Genomic DNA, 15,426 nt, shown 5'->3' on the forward strand with positions numbered 1-15,426 from the left:
TTTGTGCACATTAGAATGACCCACAACAGGAAGGTTGCACAAACAATAGCAAAGATAGAAGGGAGAAACTAACAAAAGCACTGAGATACGGTATGTTAGCTAAATACTCATACTGTATATCCCACATAAATGAAACCACCACTTAAACGTGACACTGGAGGATATTTGACAATGACACCATGGAGCTAACAGTGAAAACCATCAAATACCCACACCCATATAGTGTTTGTTATTTGCGGTTTCCCCACATTCACGGAGGTCCTGTGCCCCTAACCCCAATGAATATGGAGGGACGAGTCTATAGTATTTAGTTAACATCTCACATCTCAGTACTTTCTTAGTTTCTCCCTTCTATGTTTGTGCATATTGCCAGGGGGTGGCAACTACGGTTCGGGAACAGTGAGCTTGATCTTGCTTGTGGTGATGTGTAACCAAGACATAACCCATTGAAGCCAATGCATAGGTTGCTCAACAAAAGCACATGAGACACATCAGGACTACCATTCCCCCAGAGCTCTGGGATGCCAGACAGGTTCAAGTCCAGGTTGACCTTCCCATTCCCATATTCTGCAGTTCCCAAAAGAGTCAACTTCTGAGGTGGTCACAGTTAATACTGCCCTCTTTTTGACCAGTTCCTTCAACCCCTTTCCTTTCATTCCGCCAAAGTCGCATGGTCTCTATTTGCTACCCCATATAATGCAATATGTCACATAACTGGCCCAACTCCTGGGCAACTCACAGACATGGCACTGGCCACAGGGACATACACACCTGCATACACAACGCACACATACACACACCACAACTCTGCCACAAGGAAGACAAAGTGCAGCAGACAGGCTTCATATCTTTCTGAGTCTGCCTGCCGTTTCTTCTCCCGTCGGCCACAATTTCCAAGCCAAAAGAAGCCCAGGTACCTGCCCTTGAAAGCCAATTCCACCCCAATTCCTTACAATGGAGATGGTGGTCACTCTGCCTCCGTTTTTGGAGGCAGGATTCAACATCTTGTTCCAGTAGTTATAAGTGCAAAAAACAACAACAATGGCACCCACAAAAGACCAAGATCTGCTCACCCTTTCTGCTATTTGAAGGACTTTCTCATCTGGGTCTGGATGCAAAATGGAAACCTTGAGAACAGCAAGACCCAGGAGCCTCAAAGTTTGATGCCAGTCACATCTCATGCCTTCCACCTATCCTGAATTGGGTCAATTGCGATTAATCCTCTGCCATCCCACTTTCTCAGCTGCCTTTATAATGCCCTGGTTTCTTTCTCCTCCTCCTTTGTTCTCCATCCTTAGCTTACTCACTATTGCCTTCAAGTCAATGCAGCTTATGGCGACCCTAAGGTGACTGGAGACCAGGGTTCAATTCACCACTTAGTCATAAAACCCATTGACTTTGGGCAAGAAGTCACACTCTTTCAGCCTCAGAGGATGGCAATGGCTAACCTCCTCTGAACATATTTTGCCAAGAAAACCCCATGATAGATGCGCCTCTGTGTCACCGTAAGTCGGAAACGAAGGCACAGCAAAAACAACAACAACAAGGTGACCCTATCCCAGGGTTTTCTTGGCCAGATTTGTTCAGAGGAGGCTTGCCTTTCCCTTCCTTTGAGGCTGAGAGAGTGTGAATTGCCCAAGGTCCCCCATAAGGTTTCTTGGCTGAGCTGGGAATTGAACCCCGGTCTTCAGAGTTGCGGTCCAATGCTCAAACCACTATGCCATGCTGGATCCCATAGTCGCCCAAAGCAAAGCAAAACAGAAAGACCCTTTCGGTATAAATATCCAGATATCTTTGACAGGGAGGGAGAAAATTACATTGGGAAGAAATTGGCCAAACATGACCAAAAATGGTCAATGGAACTGACCATTCCCTGGGAAAAAGCATCCAGGGGTGGGCCATATTTGGCCTCTGGCAGCTTGGGAAATGGAAGACATAGCTGATGGAAATCTTTCACTGTGTTTGCAGAAAGGCAAGGATTGTGAATTCTTGCATGGCAAGGACTTGGATTGGATGGTCCCTTCCAACTCTATGGTTTTATGAACCTGGGAAAGAGGATGCCACCTTGGGCTGAGGATGCACCAAGGGTGGCTGAGCTTTGGAGGGGAGTTAGGACCAAGTTTATAATCTTTTCATTATCCTTTTTCAGTAAAAGAGACCTCAGTTCACACCGCGCTTTGGGACATTCTTGCCCTCCTGAACTTATCTTCCAGCTGCCTTCCAAAGTTGGTTCCCTTGGGAGGAAACAGAGAGCGATTCTCATGGATTTGCAAAGGAGAAAATGTTTAGAAAGCACTTCTAACAGCGGCTAACAGAGACATAGCTTGGCATCTCCATTTCGCCTGCTGTTGAAATCGGTCAATCTGTTCCAGGGTTCTGGAAACTCCTTGGAAGTTCGGGCTCAATTTTTGCTCCTCCTCTCCCAAAACGCGAGGCTGAGAGAATGTCCCCAACCCACATCAGCACACTTTCCCACCTTTCTCCATCCTTAGCTTACTTACTGTTGTTGCGGTGCCTTCAAGTCCTTCCTGAATTAAAATAAACACCCCAGCATTGCTTCTCGGTTTAAATGCATCTACTCCCTATCATTATCGGCCTTTTTGCTCTCTCCATTTTTCCTGTTGTTGCAATATTTTGGTTTAGTGCAATGCTAAAAGAGTAAATAAAATTTGTTTTTTAAAAAAGGAAATGATCTATCTACCTATCTGGATTTTTGAACATCATTTGTTTCACCGTTCTAGGTTCCTAGAGTAGCTGAATATGCATCTCTTCTAACGGACTCCGCCCAGCAGGGGGCGCTGTTTCCCCTCAAACCATAGAGTTGGGGCGTCTGCCCTTCTCTCTCCCCGACTCGGCCATACTTCCTCCTCATGCAGCGTCGGCGTGGCATGCGGTGGCCCATGCGCCAAGACCCTAAAGAAAACGATGGCCCCGCCAATTGCCTTTGCAAAAAATGCAATAATAATAATAATAATAATAATAATCCCCATCACTGTACCTTCAAAAATGTTAGTGATGCTTTAAGTCCCAGGGGACCTTAAAGTAAAAAAGAGAAGGATGCGCATTGGGAGAGACCTATAAGGATTTGTGGGCTCCAATAATAATAGCAGCAGTAGTAGTAGCAGTAGTAGTTACTTGCCCACCTCTCTGCATGGAATGAGGCAGGGAACAACAATACTTAATGCTGCTAACTGAACCATGGAACAATAACAATCTTTTGTTATATGGCCAACACATATGGCCTGGATGTGTTTTCCAGGAATTAAGATAATGTAATTAATTAATTTTGCATTAAAAATTAATGCAATTAATTGGGATTCACGGCCCACGTTTCGCTCACTCCTGCGTTGTAAATAAATGCGCAAATAAATGAAAGCACTGATGGTCAGGGGAACCGTTGCGGTCACCTCCGAGCCTTAAAGCATCGCTCCAAGATGGGATGAAAAGAAAAAGAGGCCTTCTCCTACTCTCCGACGGTCAAACCGAAGCAAGCCAAAAACATAATAAAATCATAAGGATTTCGAAAAAGAATCAATCTTGCTTTGGAAGCAGGCAAGGCTCAGAAAGACGGTGATTTGTACCGCTGTCTACCGACCAGACATGTATATCGCCTTACTCCTACGCTTTTTCTCCAGTCGCCGCAGGCGCTTCTCCTCTCTGCGCCGGGCCTCCTCTGCTTCTTGGTGCTGGCGGCACTTGTGGAAGTTCTCCACCACGACGCCGACGAACATGTTGAGCACGAAGAAGCTGACGATGAGGAGGAAGGAGATGAAGTAGAGGAGCATCCAAGGGTTGTGGTTCTGGCTGGGCTGGCGCGGGCGGTGGCAAGGGAGCAGGAAAAGAGAGAAGGAGAAAGAAAGAAAGAAAGAAAGAAAGAAAGAAAGAAGAACGTAGGATAAGCTTGAGATGGTACAACCAAGTCTACTTGCTATCCAAAGTGCTGACCCTATTCTAGGCACAAGACAAGAGCTATCCAAAGTGCCAAACCTATCCGAACCACATATCCGGAGCTATTGTAAGTGCCAACCCTATTCTAAGTGCATGCCAGACACTATCCAAAGTGCCGACCCTATCCTAAGCGCATGGGAGGAGTCATCCAAAGTGCTGAAACGATACTAAGCACATGACATAGTTATGGTGCTATATATTGATTCCCATCCCAATTCTCACCAATGCCCACTTACTGAGCAGCAGGTGCTGCCATCAACGAGGGTCTGTTCCCCTTTTGTTTGCCCCCATCGATCACAGTAGCCATTGCCTAGTAATTGGAGATTGGGGGGCTTTCACAGTCTCTTTGTATCCCCTAAACCAGGGGATACATAGATAATGTGAATATGAAACAGTACCTGTCTTTCAGGTGATCTAAAAGAGGCAAGCAAGGATGCACAGGCCTAGAGCCAGGCTCACATGTTTAGCTTGCAGCCGTTGAGCCAAACACAGAGAGTAAAAGCAGGCATTAAGATGCCTCCCCAATGAAACAGTTGGGATCTTTCGCTTCTACCTGCTGGTCAACGCCTACTGCGTCCAATCCGTCGTACATGATGTTCACCCAGCCGTCTTTGGAGGAGAGGACAAACAAGGACATCAGGGCCTGCGGAAGCAAAGAAAAGGCATTCTCCGTTTGTGAAATGGGTCTTCAGGCTCAGGTCTGGTTTCTTGGCTGGGTACGTCTGCATTGCAAAGGATAAGGGTTGCAAAGCTATGCAACAGGCATAGTGCTGGGATGAGGATAGTGCAGGTTGCTTGTCTGTACCAGGAATTTAGAAGTACTAAACCATATTCAGTCATCATCATCATCATCATGAATAATAATATTTATTAGCAGGCATTCATTTTATTACATTAAGGATAGCTGATGTCCTGACAACAGCCATGATGTTATATTTTAGCCTATCTTACCTAATTTTTGGGATACAGTCAGCCCACCGTATCCACAGATTCTGCATCCATGGCTTGAAAATAGTCCATCCCCACCCCACAAATCCAAAAAGCAAACCTTGATGTTGCGCTTTTTACCACAACCTTGCCTTTAACAGGACTTAAGCATCCCTGGATTTTCGGTATTCATAGGGGAACCTGGAACCAAACCCCAGCAGATACCACGGACCCACTTACTTACTCAAGGCTTACCTGCCCTGGCTGTTTCATTTAACATGTTGGACTAGGATCCCTGCTCAGACACGGAAACCTGTCTCAGACTTGGGCAAGTCCCTTTCTTTTTGCTTCAGAGGAATGCAATGGCAACCCACCCCTCTAAACACATCTTACCAGGAAAACACCGTAAGTTAGATTCAATAAAAATACCTCTGTTTTTGTAGCGCCAGATAGATAGCAAAACAGCAACTACACGGAGTGGATTGTAAATCTTGCATGCTAGGATTTAAGATTCAGCCGGAACTGAATCAGGGAACTTCATCTTGCAAAGTCGGTCTTCTGTCACTGATTGATGGCTCTTCTCTAGAGCCTTGGCTCAAATTAGCCTCCGTTGCGACCACAAAGAGGAATCCGTCCTCTTTGGCACGGCTCACGCAGGGGCCACGGCTGCCTTTGAATCCTACTTGGCATTCTCCTTCCATGTGTCGGGCAGACCTTCCCGGCACGGAGAGGTCGCGACTCCTGGCACCAAGGTGCCCCTTCAATTAGAGCTGTGTGGCCGCTTGGGTCCGTCGTGACCCGCTTTCCTCACATCACTGGCCCTGGCAGAACCTCTCCAAGGAACTGACCCGTGCCCCCAGCAATCACTTCCAATTCTTCTTGGCTGGCTTACAAGAGCAGGAACAACACCACCTCCCTTGCCCTCTTTATCAGTATGCAAGGAAGAATGGCTCAGTCATTGAGGTCCCCAATGGCCAGAGACAGAAGTGCCATGCGATGAAATGGGGAGATCCAAGGAAGACAAAGGATGGAGGGATTGTGGGAGTGAAGGAGAAGAGGAGAGAGCAAAGCTGGGGAAACTGACCCTGGACCATGTCTGGGGTCCCAACTTGTTCCTCCTAAGCATCCCCAGATGTCCAAAGCATGCATTTCAATTGTCTCAATTTGGTTGGGGAAAGTCCTGATAACTCCTCTGCTGTCCCACTTTTCATCTGCTTTTAAAATGCCTCGGCTTCTCTCTCCTCCTCCCACTTTTCTCCAGAATCCAACTCCAACATTCAAACCAGCAACAGGAAAAGAGATTCCACCTAAACATTAAGAAGACGGTGAAAGATGCTGCCTCTGAGGGTGATGGAGTCTCCTTTTCTGGAGGTTTTTAGACAAGAGATTGGACAGCCATCTGTCCCAGGGAGTGCTTTGGTGGTGTCTTCCTGCATGGCAAAAGGGGTGGCCTGGGTGGCCTTTGGGGTCTCTTCCAACTCTAGGATTCTATGTATTCTTGCATGGCAGAAAGGGGTTGGACTGGGTGGTCTCTGGGGTCTCTTCCAGCTTTAGGATTCTATGATTCTACACCACATGGGACCTATTTTTTTTTCTTGGTCAGGTTTATTGAGAGAAGGGTTGCCTTTGCCTTCCTCTGAAGCTGGGGGAGCATGACTTGCCTGGAGTGGACTTCCATGGCCGAGCAGAGATTCAAACCAGAGGTGCAGTCCGACACTCAAACCACTAAACCACTCTCCTGAGTACCTCTCCTGATAGATCTTCTTGATATGGGATCTGGTAATGATTAAAGTTTTTTTTCCTTGTCCCTTACCTGCCCCAAGTTGTCGAAGTTGTACTTGCGCCGGACCCATTTGTAGTGGGCGTTTTTGCAGTCGGCTTTGGTGGAGACGTTTCGGATGTCGGGACCCTCGCAGTAGTAGAACTTGCCTTTAAACAGCTGAGTTGAGAAGGGTAAGAATTACACACACACACACACACACACACACACACACACACACACACACACACTGGTCCCTCCACATTCACTGGAGTTAGGGACGAAGGACCCCATAATTGTGAACAAACTGCAAATTAAAAAACGACTATTCTTTTTCCCTGAAAGAACACCTTTCTAGGATGTTGGCTCTCTTCTGTGTAGTGTAGGTGTGCAGTGACAAAAACAAACAAAATCTAGGCCCAAACAGAAGTGCCAACGTTGAATAGCAAAGTAGGCCCAGGACAGAACCCCACTGGACACCCCACTGGTCACTTGTCTCCAAGACGGAGCCATTGCTGAGCGACCTTTGAGTTCAGCCGGTCACCCCATTACAAATCCACCTAACAGTTGCATTGTCTAGCCCAGCTTTTACTAGCTTCTTTGTAAGAATATAATGTGGGACCTTGTAAAAGGACATACTGAAATCAAGATATGCTAATATCCACAGCATTCCCTTTTTCTATCGAGCTGGTTCAGTGGCACTCTATTATCGTAAAGCTGGTCCACAAGGGTTTTGTACCAGTCTCTTATGGCAAGCTGTTCATGGAAAGGAAGGTTTGGAAAACGTCAAGGGAGACGCTTTGCTGAGCAAAGCCAGAAATGTTACCTGCACTCCCAAGATGCCAAAGATGATGAAGAAAGCACAGCAGATGAGGACAATGTTGCCGATGGGGCGGAGAGAGGAGATCAGCGTCTCCACCACCAGCTTCAGACCCGGCGCTCGGCTGATGACGCTGGAAAGAAAGGAAACATCAAAGGGGACGCCTTATGGTTGCCGTAAGTCGAAAATGACTTGAAGGCACGCAACAACAAAGCGTCCAATGCAACATTGTCTCTGTCTTTTGGCACCAACTTGACAGGGACTGTTCCGATGATGGAAAATGCAGCAAGGAGACCGCGTTTATCTCACTCATTCACTCACGAATATGATCATGTTCAGGCACCTTGGACAAGTTCAACCTTTCTACATGCAAAGGGAGGTTAATTGTATGTTGGAAAAGGGGATTGCTTTGGCTCTCCGGTCAGGCGCATGCATGCATCAAGGAGCAGAGACGCACTTGTACAAATGATGAACCGCAGGGATAAGAGCACAGAGGGCTGCGGGTCACTTCATTGCAAATATTTTGTATTCACGCTTCTTCTCTTTGAGAAGGGAAACAAAGGAGGGGTGTCTTGCTTCTCCATATCAAAAGGAGCTCTCCACTAAACAGGGGGGAAAGCGTTGTTGTTTTTTCCTCTAACAATGTACTGAAAGAGTGTTGGAAGCCAAGGGTTTAATTCGATGGGCAAAGCAACATTCATGGCAAGTAGAGTTCGGCTTAATGCTCTTGATCTGGCTGCTGGAAAGTGGGCTTTCAGGGGCTTCCCTCTTTGGAAAACTGGTGCCCAGGACATACCTGAGCTTGGATGAGTTCATTTTTGGGGGGAAATATGGATCCCATGATAGCCATTGGTTATGCTGGCTGGAGAATTCCAGACATTTTATTCCATCTATTCATCTGATACATAAATATTTGTGTCCCTCCTTGTATCCAAGGTCAGCGCAGTGTACAATAAGTTCAGTTTAATTAATTTCTGACTAGAGTTGAGTTATCGGCTAGAATCTTGTTGGTTCCTCCCAAACAAAGTAGACCCACTCAGCTGTTGAATAGTGAGTCTATACATGGATTAAGTCCACTCCAACTGGGACTAACAATAGACTCAGGCCCAATGAATCAATTGTCAATCATAGCCAAGATCATAGAATCAGTTGTGAATCGATTCAGAGTAGAGCTATGGAATCAGTTGTGGTGAATCAACACTGTTCAACAATTGACCAGTTGGATCTACTCCAGTTGGGACTAACCAACGTGACAATGGCCCAAGTTGGGTGATCAAGAATAGCACAACAAACAGATGGTTAATAGTTTCGGCGATCAAGATGGCTTCTCCCAAATCCAGCTGATTTTTCATTCATGGGAATGTGTAATTTCCCTTCTGTCCCACCCATGATTGGAACGTAAGTGGATCCAATATACCCCTTCAGCTCTGCCAAAAAGTACCGTAAAGGCCGTAAAGTGCGCAGCAGTCGAAGTACCCGGAGGATCCCTAAGATCTTCGCCCCGCCTGCCGATGCCATGGAGACAATGATGTCGATGATGGACACAAAGACCAGGACTCCATCCAGGATGTTCCAGCTACTTTGGAGATAGGTGTGTTCTCCTGAGAAGAAGCCAAGGGCTACGACCTAGAAATACAGATGAAGAGTGACCTGGAGAAGACGAGATCTCATCGTTTGTACATTGTGTTAGTCTAAATGTAAGGTACTTTCTGCAGGCATGCATAAATATAGGATGGGTGGCACCTGCTTTCAAAGCAGGACAGGGTCTAGGGGTCTTAGTAGATCTCAACTAGATGAGATGACATTGTGATGCAATGGCCAAAAAAATCCAATGCAGTTCTGGGATCAAGTGCTCCTCTATACAGCTTTGGTCATTTAGGCATGCCCTCCAAGTTCAACTTTACCTTAACCATCATCTCAGCAACAAAGATGGCAGTGAAAATGTAGTTGGAGACACTCAAGAAGACCCGTTCCTGAAGGAAAAAGCAAAAGAAGAGGCAAATTGGCAAACCGGCCATGTACAAAGTGCTATGTTTGGATGCTAAACATAACCACTATGCTTGTGAGAGTTATCCCTTGCTCTTCCTTATTCAGACTCATATTCTCCTTTTCCACACAGTACTATGGAGACATGCCTGTTAGGGCAATGGCAAACTTCATTGGAATAAATCTCACCAATCCCCAATTTTGCCCTTGATAGGGTCACAATAAGCAGACTCAACTTGAAGGTACATGAGCAACAACAAAGCCTTAGGAGATACCTTCAAGTTGACTCTGACTTATAGTGAAAGGGAAAGTTCTGGGAAAGTCCAGTGGGCCACATTTAGATCCTAAGAAGGCCAGATATGGCCCTTGGAGAGAAGGTTCCCCTGGCTTAAGGCCTGGTGGTCCTAAGTTCATATGACCATCAGATCTCCTCTTCCGTCCAGTTCTTGGGGAGGAATCTGGGAATGACCGCAAGCTCACCGTACTGTTGGGGTCAATATCTGGCCTCTCCAAGGCGATGGTGATGCAGTTGAGGAAGATGAAGACGAGGACCACGTGGTCAAACATCTTGTGAGCGATGACCTTCTGGCAGTTGGCCCGAAACCTTGAATGCGAGACACAACGCAGAGAGTGAGAAGGTGGTCAAGCAGCATCACAAAAAGGAAAGTGGGGGGCTTCTGCATCTGTGTTTCTGAGCTCTTACCGATTTTGGGGTGAAAACAAATAGAGGGACCAGTCCTCATGAGTCTTGCACCACTCCGGCTTGTAGGGCTCAAAGGCTTTGCGGATCCTGTAGCAGTAACTCTGGAAGGGAAAAGGTGATTAGTCTTTATCGCAGCCTTATTCCAAGCCCCATTCCAAGTCTTTCGAGTATAGGGTTCATCACTTTCAATAATTTCAGGATAAAACCCAGAGTGGATTCACATCTCCCTGTTCGCTGGTGTGGACACTTCCAACTGCTCCTATTTCCAATTCTGGCTTTTTACCCATTCCTTTCCAGTAGATTTTTGGGGTTGGGAAATTTAAAAGAAAGGGGCTTCTTCTAGACACGGAATGTCTTTCCCATTTCATTTTTGCACAAGTAATTTGTATGTCAGAGGTTTTTTGGTATGGAAAAGCCATTTGATTTTCTGCATAGAATAATATCCTGGGATGCTACTGGATGCGCAAATATAAGGGGATAAATGGGATTTAAAAAAAGGTTTTGGTGCCAGATTATTCTTCCTAATGGGGAAATCAGGAACCCTTTTCCTTTCTGTTGAGAAACTCATTCAGTAGGCCCTTCGTATCCATAGGGGATCCGTTCCAGACCCCACTGAGGATATGAAAAAACATGGGTCCTCAAATCCCATTGTCCCTAACGCGGCACAACATGTATGTGGCTGGGTGCACAAAACTCCATTGGGGACAATGGGGCTTGCCATTTGGGAACGCTCAAATCCGCAGATGGAAAGCCCGTGTATGACAAGACCCCACTGTAATGTCAAATATTCTTTCTATCCTTATCCCAACTCGAGCAAAAAGTATGGAACAAGAAGGGCCTCCCTCCCCACCCATCTTGTGAGACTCACGTCCTCCAGCTCATCCTCCAGGTCAAGAAGGTCATCCTTGTGGCTGTCCATGTGCAGATAGAACTCGTTGGGCACATGAAGCATTTTCCCGTTGCAGTCCTGGTACTCGGTGGGCAACACAGCCATAGGGCTGAGGCTTATGGGGTGGTGGACCCCAGACACCTGGAGCAGTTCTGGCAGCTCCAAGGCCCCCCGGCAATCCAAGGACTCGGCCCGGCGGTGGAGCGGCGACCGTCTGGCGGCGCTGAGCTTGGTGTCCTCGGCTTCGTCGTCGGTGCTGCCTTTGCCTTCCCCGGAGAGCAAGGACTCCCGTTCCCCGCACTGGCTCTTCTTCTTCAGACTCGGGGCCCGTCCCAGGCTGTTCCAGCTCGAGCGACGGCTGCCCCAGTTGCTGCTGGTTCCCCAGGGGGCACAAGGGGTGCTGCGGAGGCTGGACTGGGAGAGGGAAAAGGACAGTGAGGCTGGCACACAGGCAAACGCTTCAACTCACGCAGTTGCACTTGTTCGGCTGTGGCATAGCATCTGACATTGTGCAAGCGGAGCTCTACAAGTGGAACCATTTCACCCAAATAACATGCCCTCCCCTTGTTCCCATGGGAATCAAGACCCGCCTTGAATCCTATTGTCAGAGGGAAGTAGGATAGAAACCCTTGAAATAAATAAAGTAATAAATAAATCTGGACAACGCCCCAAAATGCAAACAGTTGTCACATACCAAGGATTTTTGGTCAAAGCTCATGGGATCAACCGAGGCGTTGCTTCCTCTCCTGGAGTCCAGAAACGGGTAGACCATGGAGTCCATGTGTGGGGAGCCCTTTGGGGTGGGCATGGGGGTGGCGGCCGTGCGCATGATGATCGGCGGGGGCATGCTCCCCTTGCCCTCCAGGTGTCCGTTGGGAGTGACCGCAAGAGAGTACATCTTCATCTCTGGAAGGTGAAGGGTCAAGTTAAGCAGACGGCTTGGTCAAAGCCAAGAGTTTAAGGATGTACAAACACAGGAATATATGAACATGTAAGACTACTTTGGGTTTGGCCAAAGGCCTATCTAGTCCAACACTGTGCTCATACCGTGACCAACCAACATATGAGGACAATGGAACAATTCATCCCATATTCCATATTCCATAGAAATTGATGCACAGAATCAGGAAAATCTCCTGGACCAGATGGATTCACCAGAGAGTTTTACAAACTCTGCTATAACTCCTTACCTGGGTCTCATTCCAACTACCTTTCAAACCGGATTGCAAATCGGTTTGGACCTATTTAAATGACCATGGTTCGCACTTGAAATGATTCACTGAAGTGATTCGGAGAGGAGGGTCATGCGCTAGACCTATTTAACCCACGTCTTTTTGACGCTGATTTTTCCCTGCATCTTTTTGAATAAACCGATTCCGCACAAGTTTGAACCAGACGTGGATCGGAATCAATTTAAATTTGCCCTTCAGCCAGCTGGAGCGGGTCCATTTTGAACCAATTCATTTGTGAATGTGAACCACAAGTGGGTTATTTTACAGGCAAACAAATGTGATCGGAGCAAATGTAGTGTGAACCACACTCCACTGTCAAATCGATCCATCGATTTGGATCGTACACCAATTTATTTGTAAGCGGGAATGAGGCTCCGATAGACCTATTTATTGAAATTTTGAATGAGGGCATTTGCACACCTATTTGGTTGACATCCAGGATCATCCCAGTTCCAAAAACAGACGAAAGTCACCCTCTACTATTATCATTTAGACCTATAGTACCGAAGGACACTATAGCTCCAAACATCATGGATTTAGGATGCTAAAAGCTCCTTTGACGTCTCCCTGCGGCTTGGTTAAATGGATTTTATCCTATGCTGCCCAGAGATGGCATGATACTGAGCAGGATATAAACGTTTTAATAAGCAAGAAATATGAATAGAGTAAAACCTACTTTATCCCTTATGTAAAGCCATCGCTTGTATTGTTGAAAGGATTAACGGCTGGAATGCTCTACTGCAGTCTATGTAACGCAATTGTACCTCTACTTAGCTACACAGCAGAGGCACTAAGTTAGTGGATAGCAAAGATGCAAAGCTGTATAATGGGACACTGGCCATGCAATTGAATTACTGACTTTTGCTCTTTTCCAAAGTCAGCTGCATTTCTGCATTTCATAGGTTGCCATTACATCTGCCTTGGCCTTAAGCTCCCCACCCCAAGTGACAGGAAGTGACCCAGATGTGACTTCCTGTCCCTGAAAAACGGCACCATTATGGTGCAGTTTGGGGGACCGGGAAGGACCAAAAATGGCTCTCCACCAATGTCCATCCCTTCCCACAAGGCAATGATGACCTGACTTGCCAGAAGCACGAAGTTCCTTCAGCTTCTCCATCTCTTCCTCAAAGTTGATGGACGTTTTGTCTTCATCTGTGTCAGATCTGTTGGCATCGCCCTACAGAAGGGAAGGCAAAGACGAGTTAAAGGCATTTGCAACAAAAACCATACAGAATCAACATTCAAAATGACCTGAATAGACTAGAAAGCTGGGCCAAAGCTAACAAAATTAAATTCAACACGGAGAAATGTAAGGTACTGCACTTAGGATAGAAAAACGAAATGCACAGATATAGGATTATGGGGGACACCTGGCTTAAGGAGACTTTATACGTGTGAAAGGGATCTGGGAGTCCAAGTAGACCATAAGTTGAACATGAGTCAACAGTGCAATGCAGCATCTAACAAGGCCAATGCAATTCTAGGCTGCATCAATAGATGTATAGTGTCTAGATCATGGGAAGTAATAGCACTACTGCTCAACAATTCAAAAAGGATGTTGAGAAACTGGAGCATGTCCAAAGGAGGGCAACTAAAATGGTGAAGGGTCTGGAAACCATGAAGTCCTATGAGGAAGGACTGAAGGAGCTGGGGATGTTTAGCCTGGAGAAGAGAAGGTTAAGAGGTGATAGGATAGCCCTGTTTCAATATTTGAAGGCTTGTCACATTGAGGATGGAGGGAGCTTGTTTTCTGATGCTCCAGAGAATAGGAGACAATGGAGCAATGGATGGAAGCTCCAGGAAAAGAGATTCCACTTAAACATTAGGAGGAACTTCCTGGCAGCAAGAGCTGTTTGACACTGGAACACACTTCTTCCTTGGTATTTTGGTGGAGTCTCCTCCTTTGGAGGCTTTTAAACAGAGGCTGGATGGCCATCTGTCATTGGGGGTGCTTTGATTAGAGTTCCTGCATGGCAGAAGGGGGTTGGACTGGATGGCCTTAGGGTCTCTTCCAATTCTAGGATTCTGTTTGGTATTTCTCACCACACTTGTTCCCATGGACTTTCCATCCCTCCCGATAAACAGTCTCTATTCTATGCCCTTGGGTTGAATTTTCCGGCCAAGTCCCAATGGTTGTATACCCAGTGAACCAACTGTTACCATAGGTTTGCCAAGATGACCATAGAGGTTTAAGGGTCTCAGAAAGGGAGATATAGTCCATCAAATAATGTATCCCGCTTTGAGTACGACTAAGGAGGAAACATGGGCAGCAAATTCCTTTGCTGAGCCCTGCTTTTGTCCTATGAAATGAATAATTCAGTTGAATAAAAGGCATAAGGAAAGGGGGGAAACCTTTCTGTACATTTAAATCACAAGCCGTAAGAGCTCCGAGAGGAGCCATTAAACGCAGTGACAAAACAAAGCCCTGTTTTTCTTCTTCTCTCTCTTTCTGTCCTCTTCTCCTCCTCCAAGTCTATAATTACATATTTATGGAGACCATCATAAAAGGTCTGCCAATTTGCAACTTTGCGTCTGCCTGCCATTCACGCCGGCAGGAAATTGGAGGATCTGCAAGACAGCGCTGCTTTACATTTCACGCCGCCGTACGTTATTTTGCTGAATGAAATTAAGGCCTCGTGGCTCGTTCTGCTCACTTTCTCCTCCTCCACAAATACAAAGAAACTGAGGATAATGATTGAATCCTGGGCAGGTCCATTTTGTGGCAATTGGCAGCAGAACGGAGCCCAGTTAGCATTCGGAAGATAAGAGGGATGAGAGAGTATAAGTTCATGTTGTGCAAAGCTTTGCGTGCAGAGTTATGCACTGATTCCAGCATACAACCTGTTGCTGGGATTTTCGTAGGGACTTTGTGTAAGGCACATAGGGCCAAAAGTCCATAATTGCACAATGGATATATTCCGCTCATAGCAGCAGAAGCAGAGTTGTGCAGACAGCGTGTTCCTCTGTGCATTGTCTTTGCAAGTTGTGCATTGCAAATTACAAGTTGTGGCTGTGCACCCTGGACTTTGCATTGTGATTCTGCACCCTAGACTTTGCATTGTGAGTGCGCATTTCCGTTCTGCACTCTACGCTTTGCATCATGGCTGTGTCATCCTATACCTTGCATTGCAGTTGTGTGCCCTATACTTTGCATCGTGGTTG

At 46.5% G+C, this 15,426-nt stretch overlaps 1 protein-coding gene across 2 annotated transcripts in view; it reads right to left on the reverse strand.

Moving 5' to 3' along the window:
- Positions 1-15,426, reverse strand: part of LOC149306531 (voltage-dependent T-type calcium channel subunit alpha-1H-like) — a 139,554-nt gene that overhangs the window by 12,807 nt on the left and 111,321 nt on the right. For both annotated transcript variants that reach the window (XM_089477032.1, XM_089477031.1), the window contains exons 15-25: positions 13,351-13,441; positions 11,727-11,938; positions 11,012-11,446; positions 10,144-10,244; positions 9,921-10,044; positions 9,359-9,427; positions 8,896-9,080; positions 7,461-7,587; positions 6,689-6,814; positions 4,502-4,591; positions 3,596-3,809 (exon numbers count right to left, since the gene is read on the reverse strand). In XM_089477032.1, the coding sequence (XP_089333158.1) occupies positions 3,596-3,809; positions 4,502-4,591; positions 6,689-6,814; positions 7,461-7,587; positions 8,896-9,080; positions 9,359-9,427; positions 9,921-10,044; positions 10,144-10,244; positions 11,012-11,446; positions 11,727-11,938; positions 13,351-13,441 (1,774 nt within the window). The remainder of the gene's footprint in view (positions 1-3,595; positions 3,810-4,501; positions 4,592-6,688; positions 6,815-7,460; positions 7,588-8,895; positions 9,081-9,358; positions 9,428-9,920; positions 10,045-10,143; positions 10,245-11,011; positions 11,447-11,726; positions 11,939-13,350; positions 13,442-15,426) is intronic.

The sequence above is a fragment of the Sceloporus occidentalis genome, unplaced genomic scaffold (assembly GCF_023333645.1).
Source record: "Sceloporus occidentalis isolate IW3139 unplaced genomic scaffold, rSceOcc1.0.p SCAF_10, whole genome shotgun sequence".
NCBI classification, from domain to species: domain Eukaryota; kingdom Metazoa; phylum Chordata; class Lepidosauria; order Squamata; family Phrynosomatidae; genus Sceloporus; species Sceloporus occidentalis.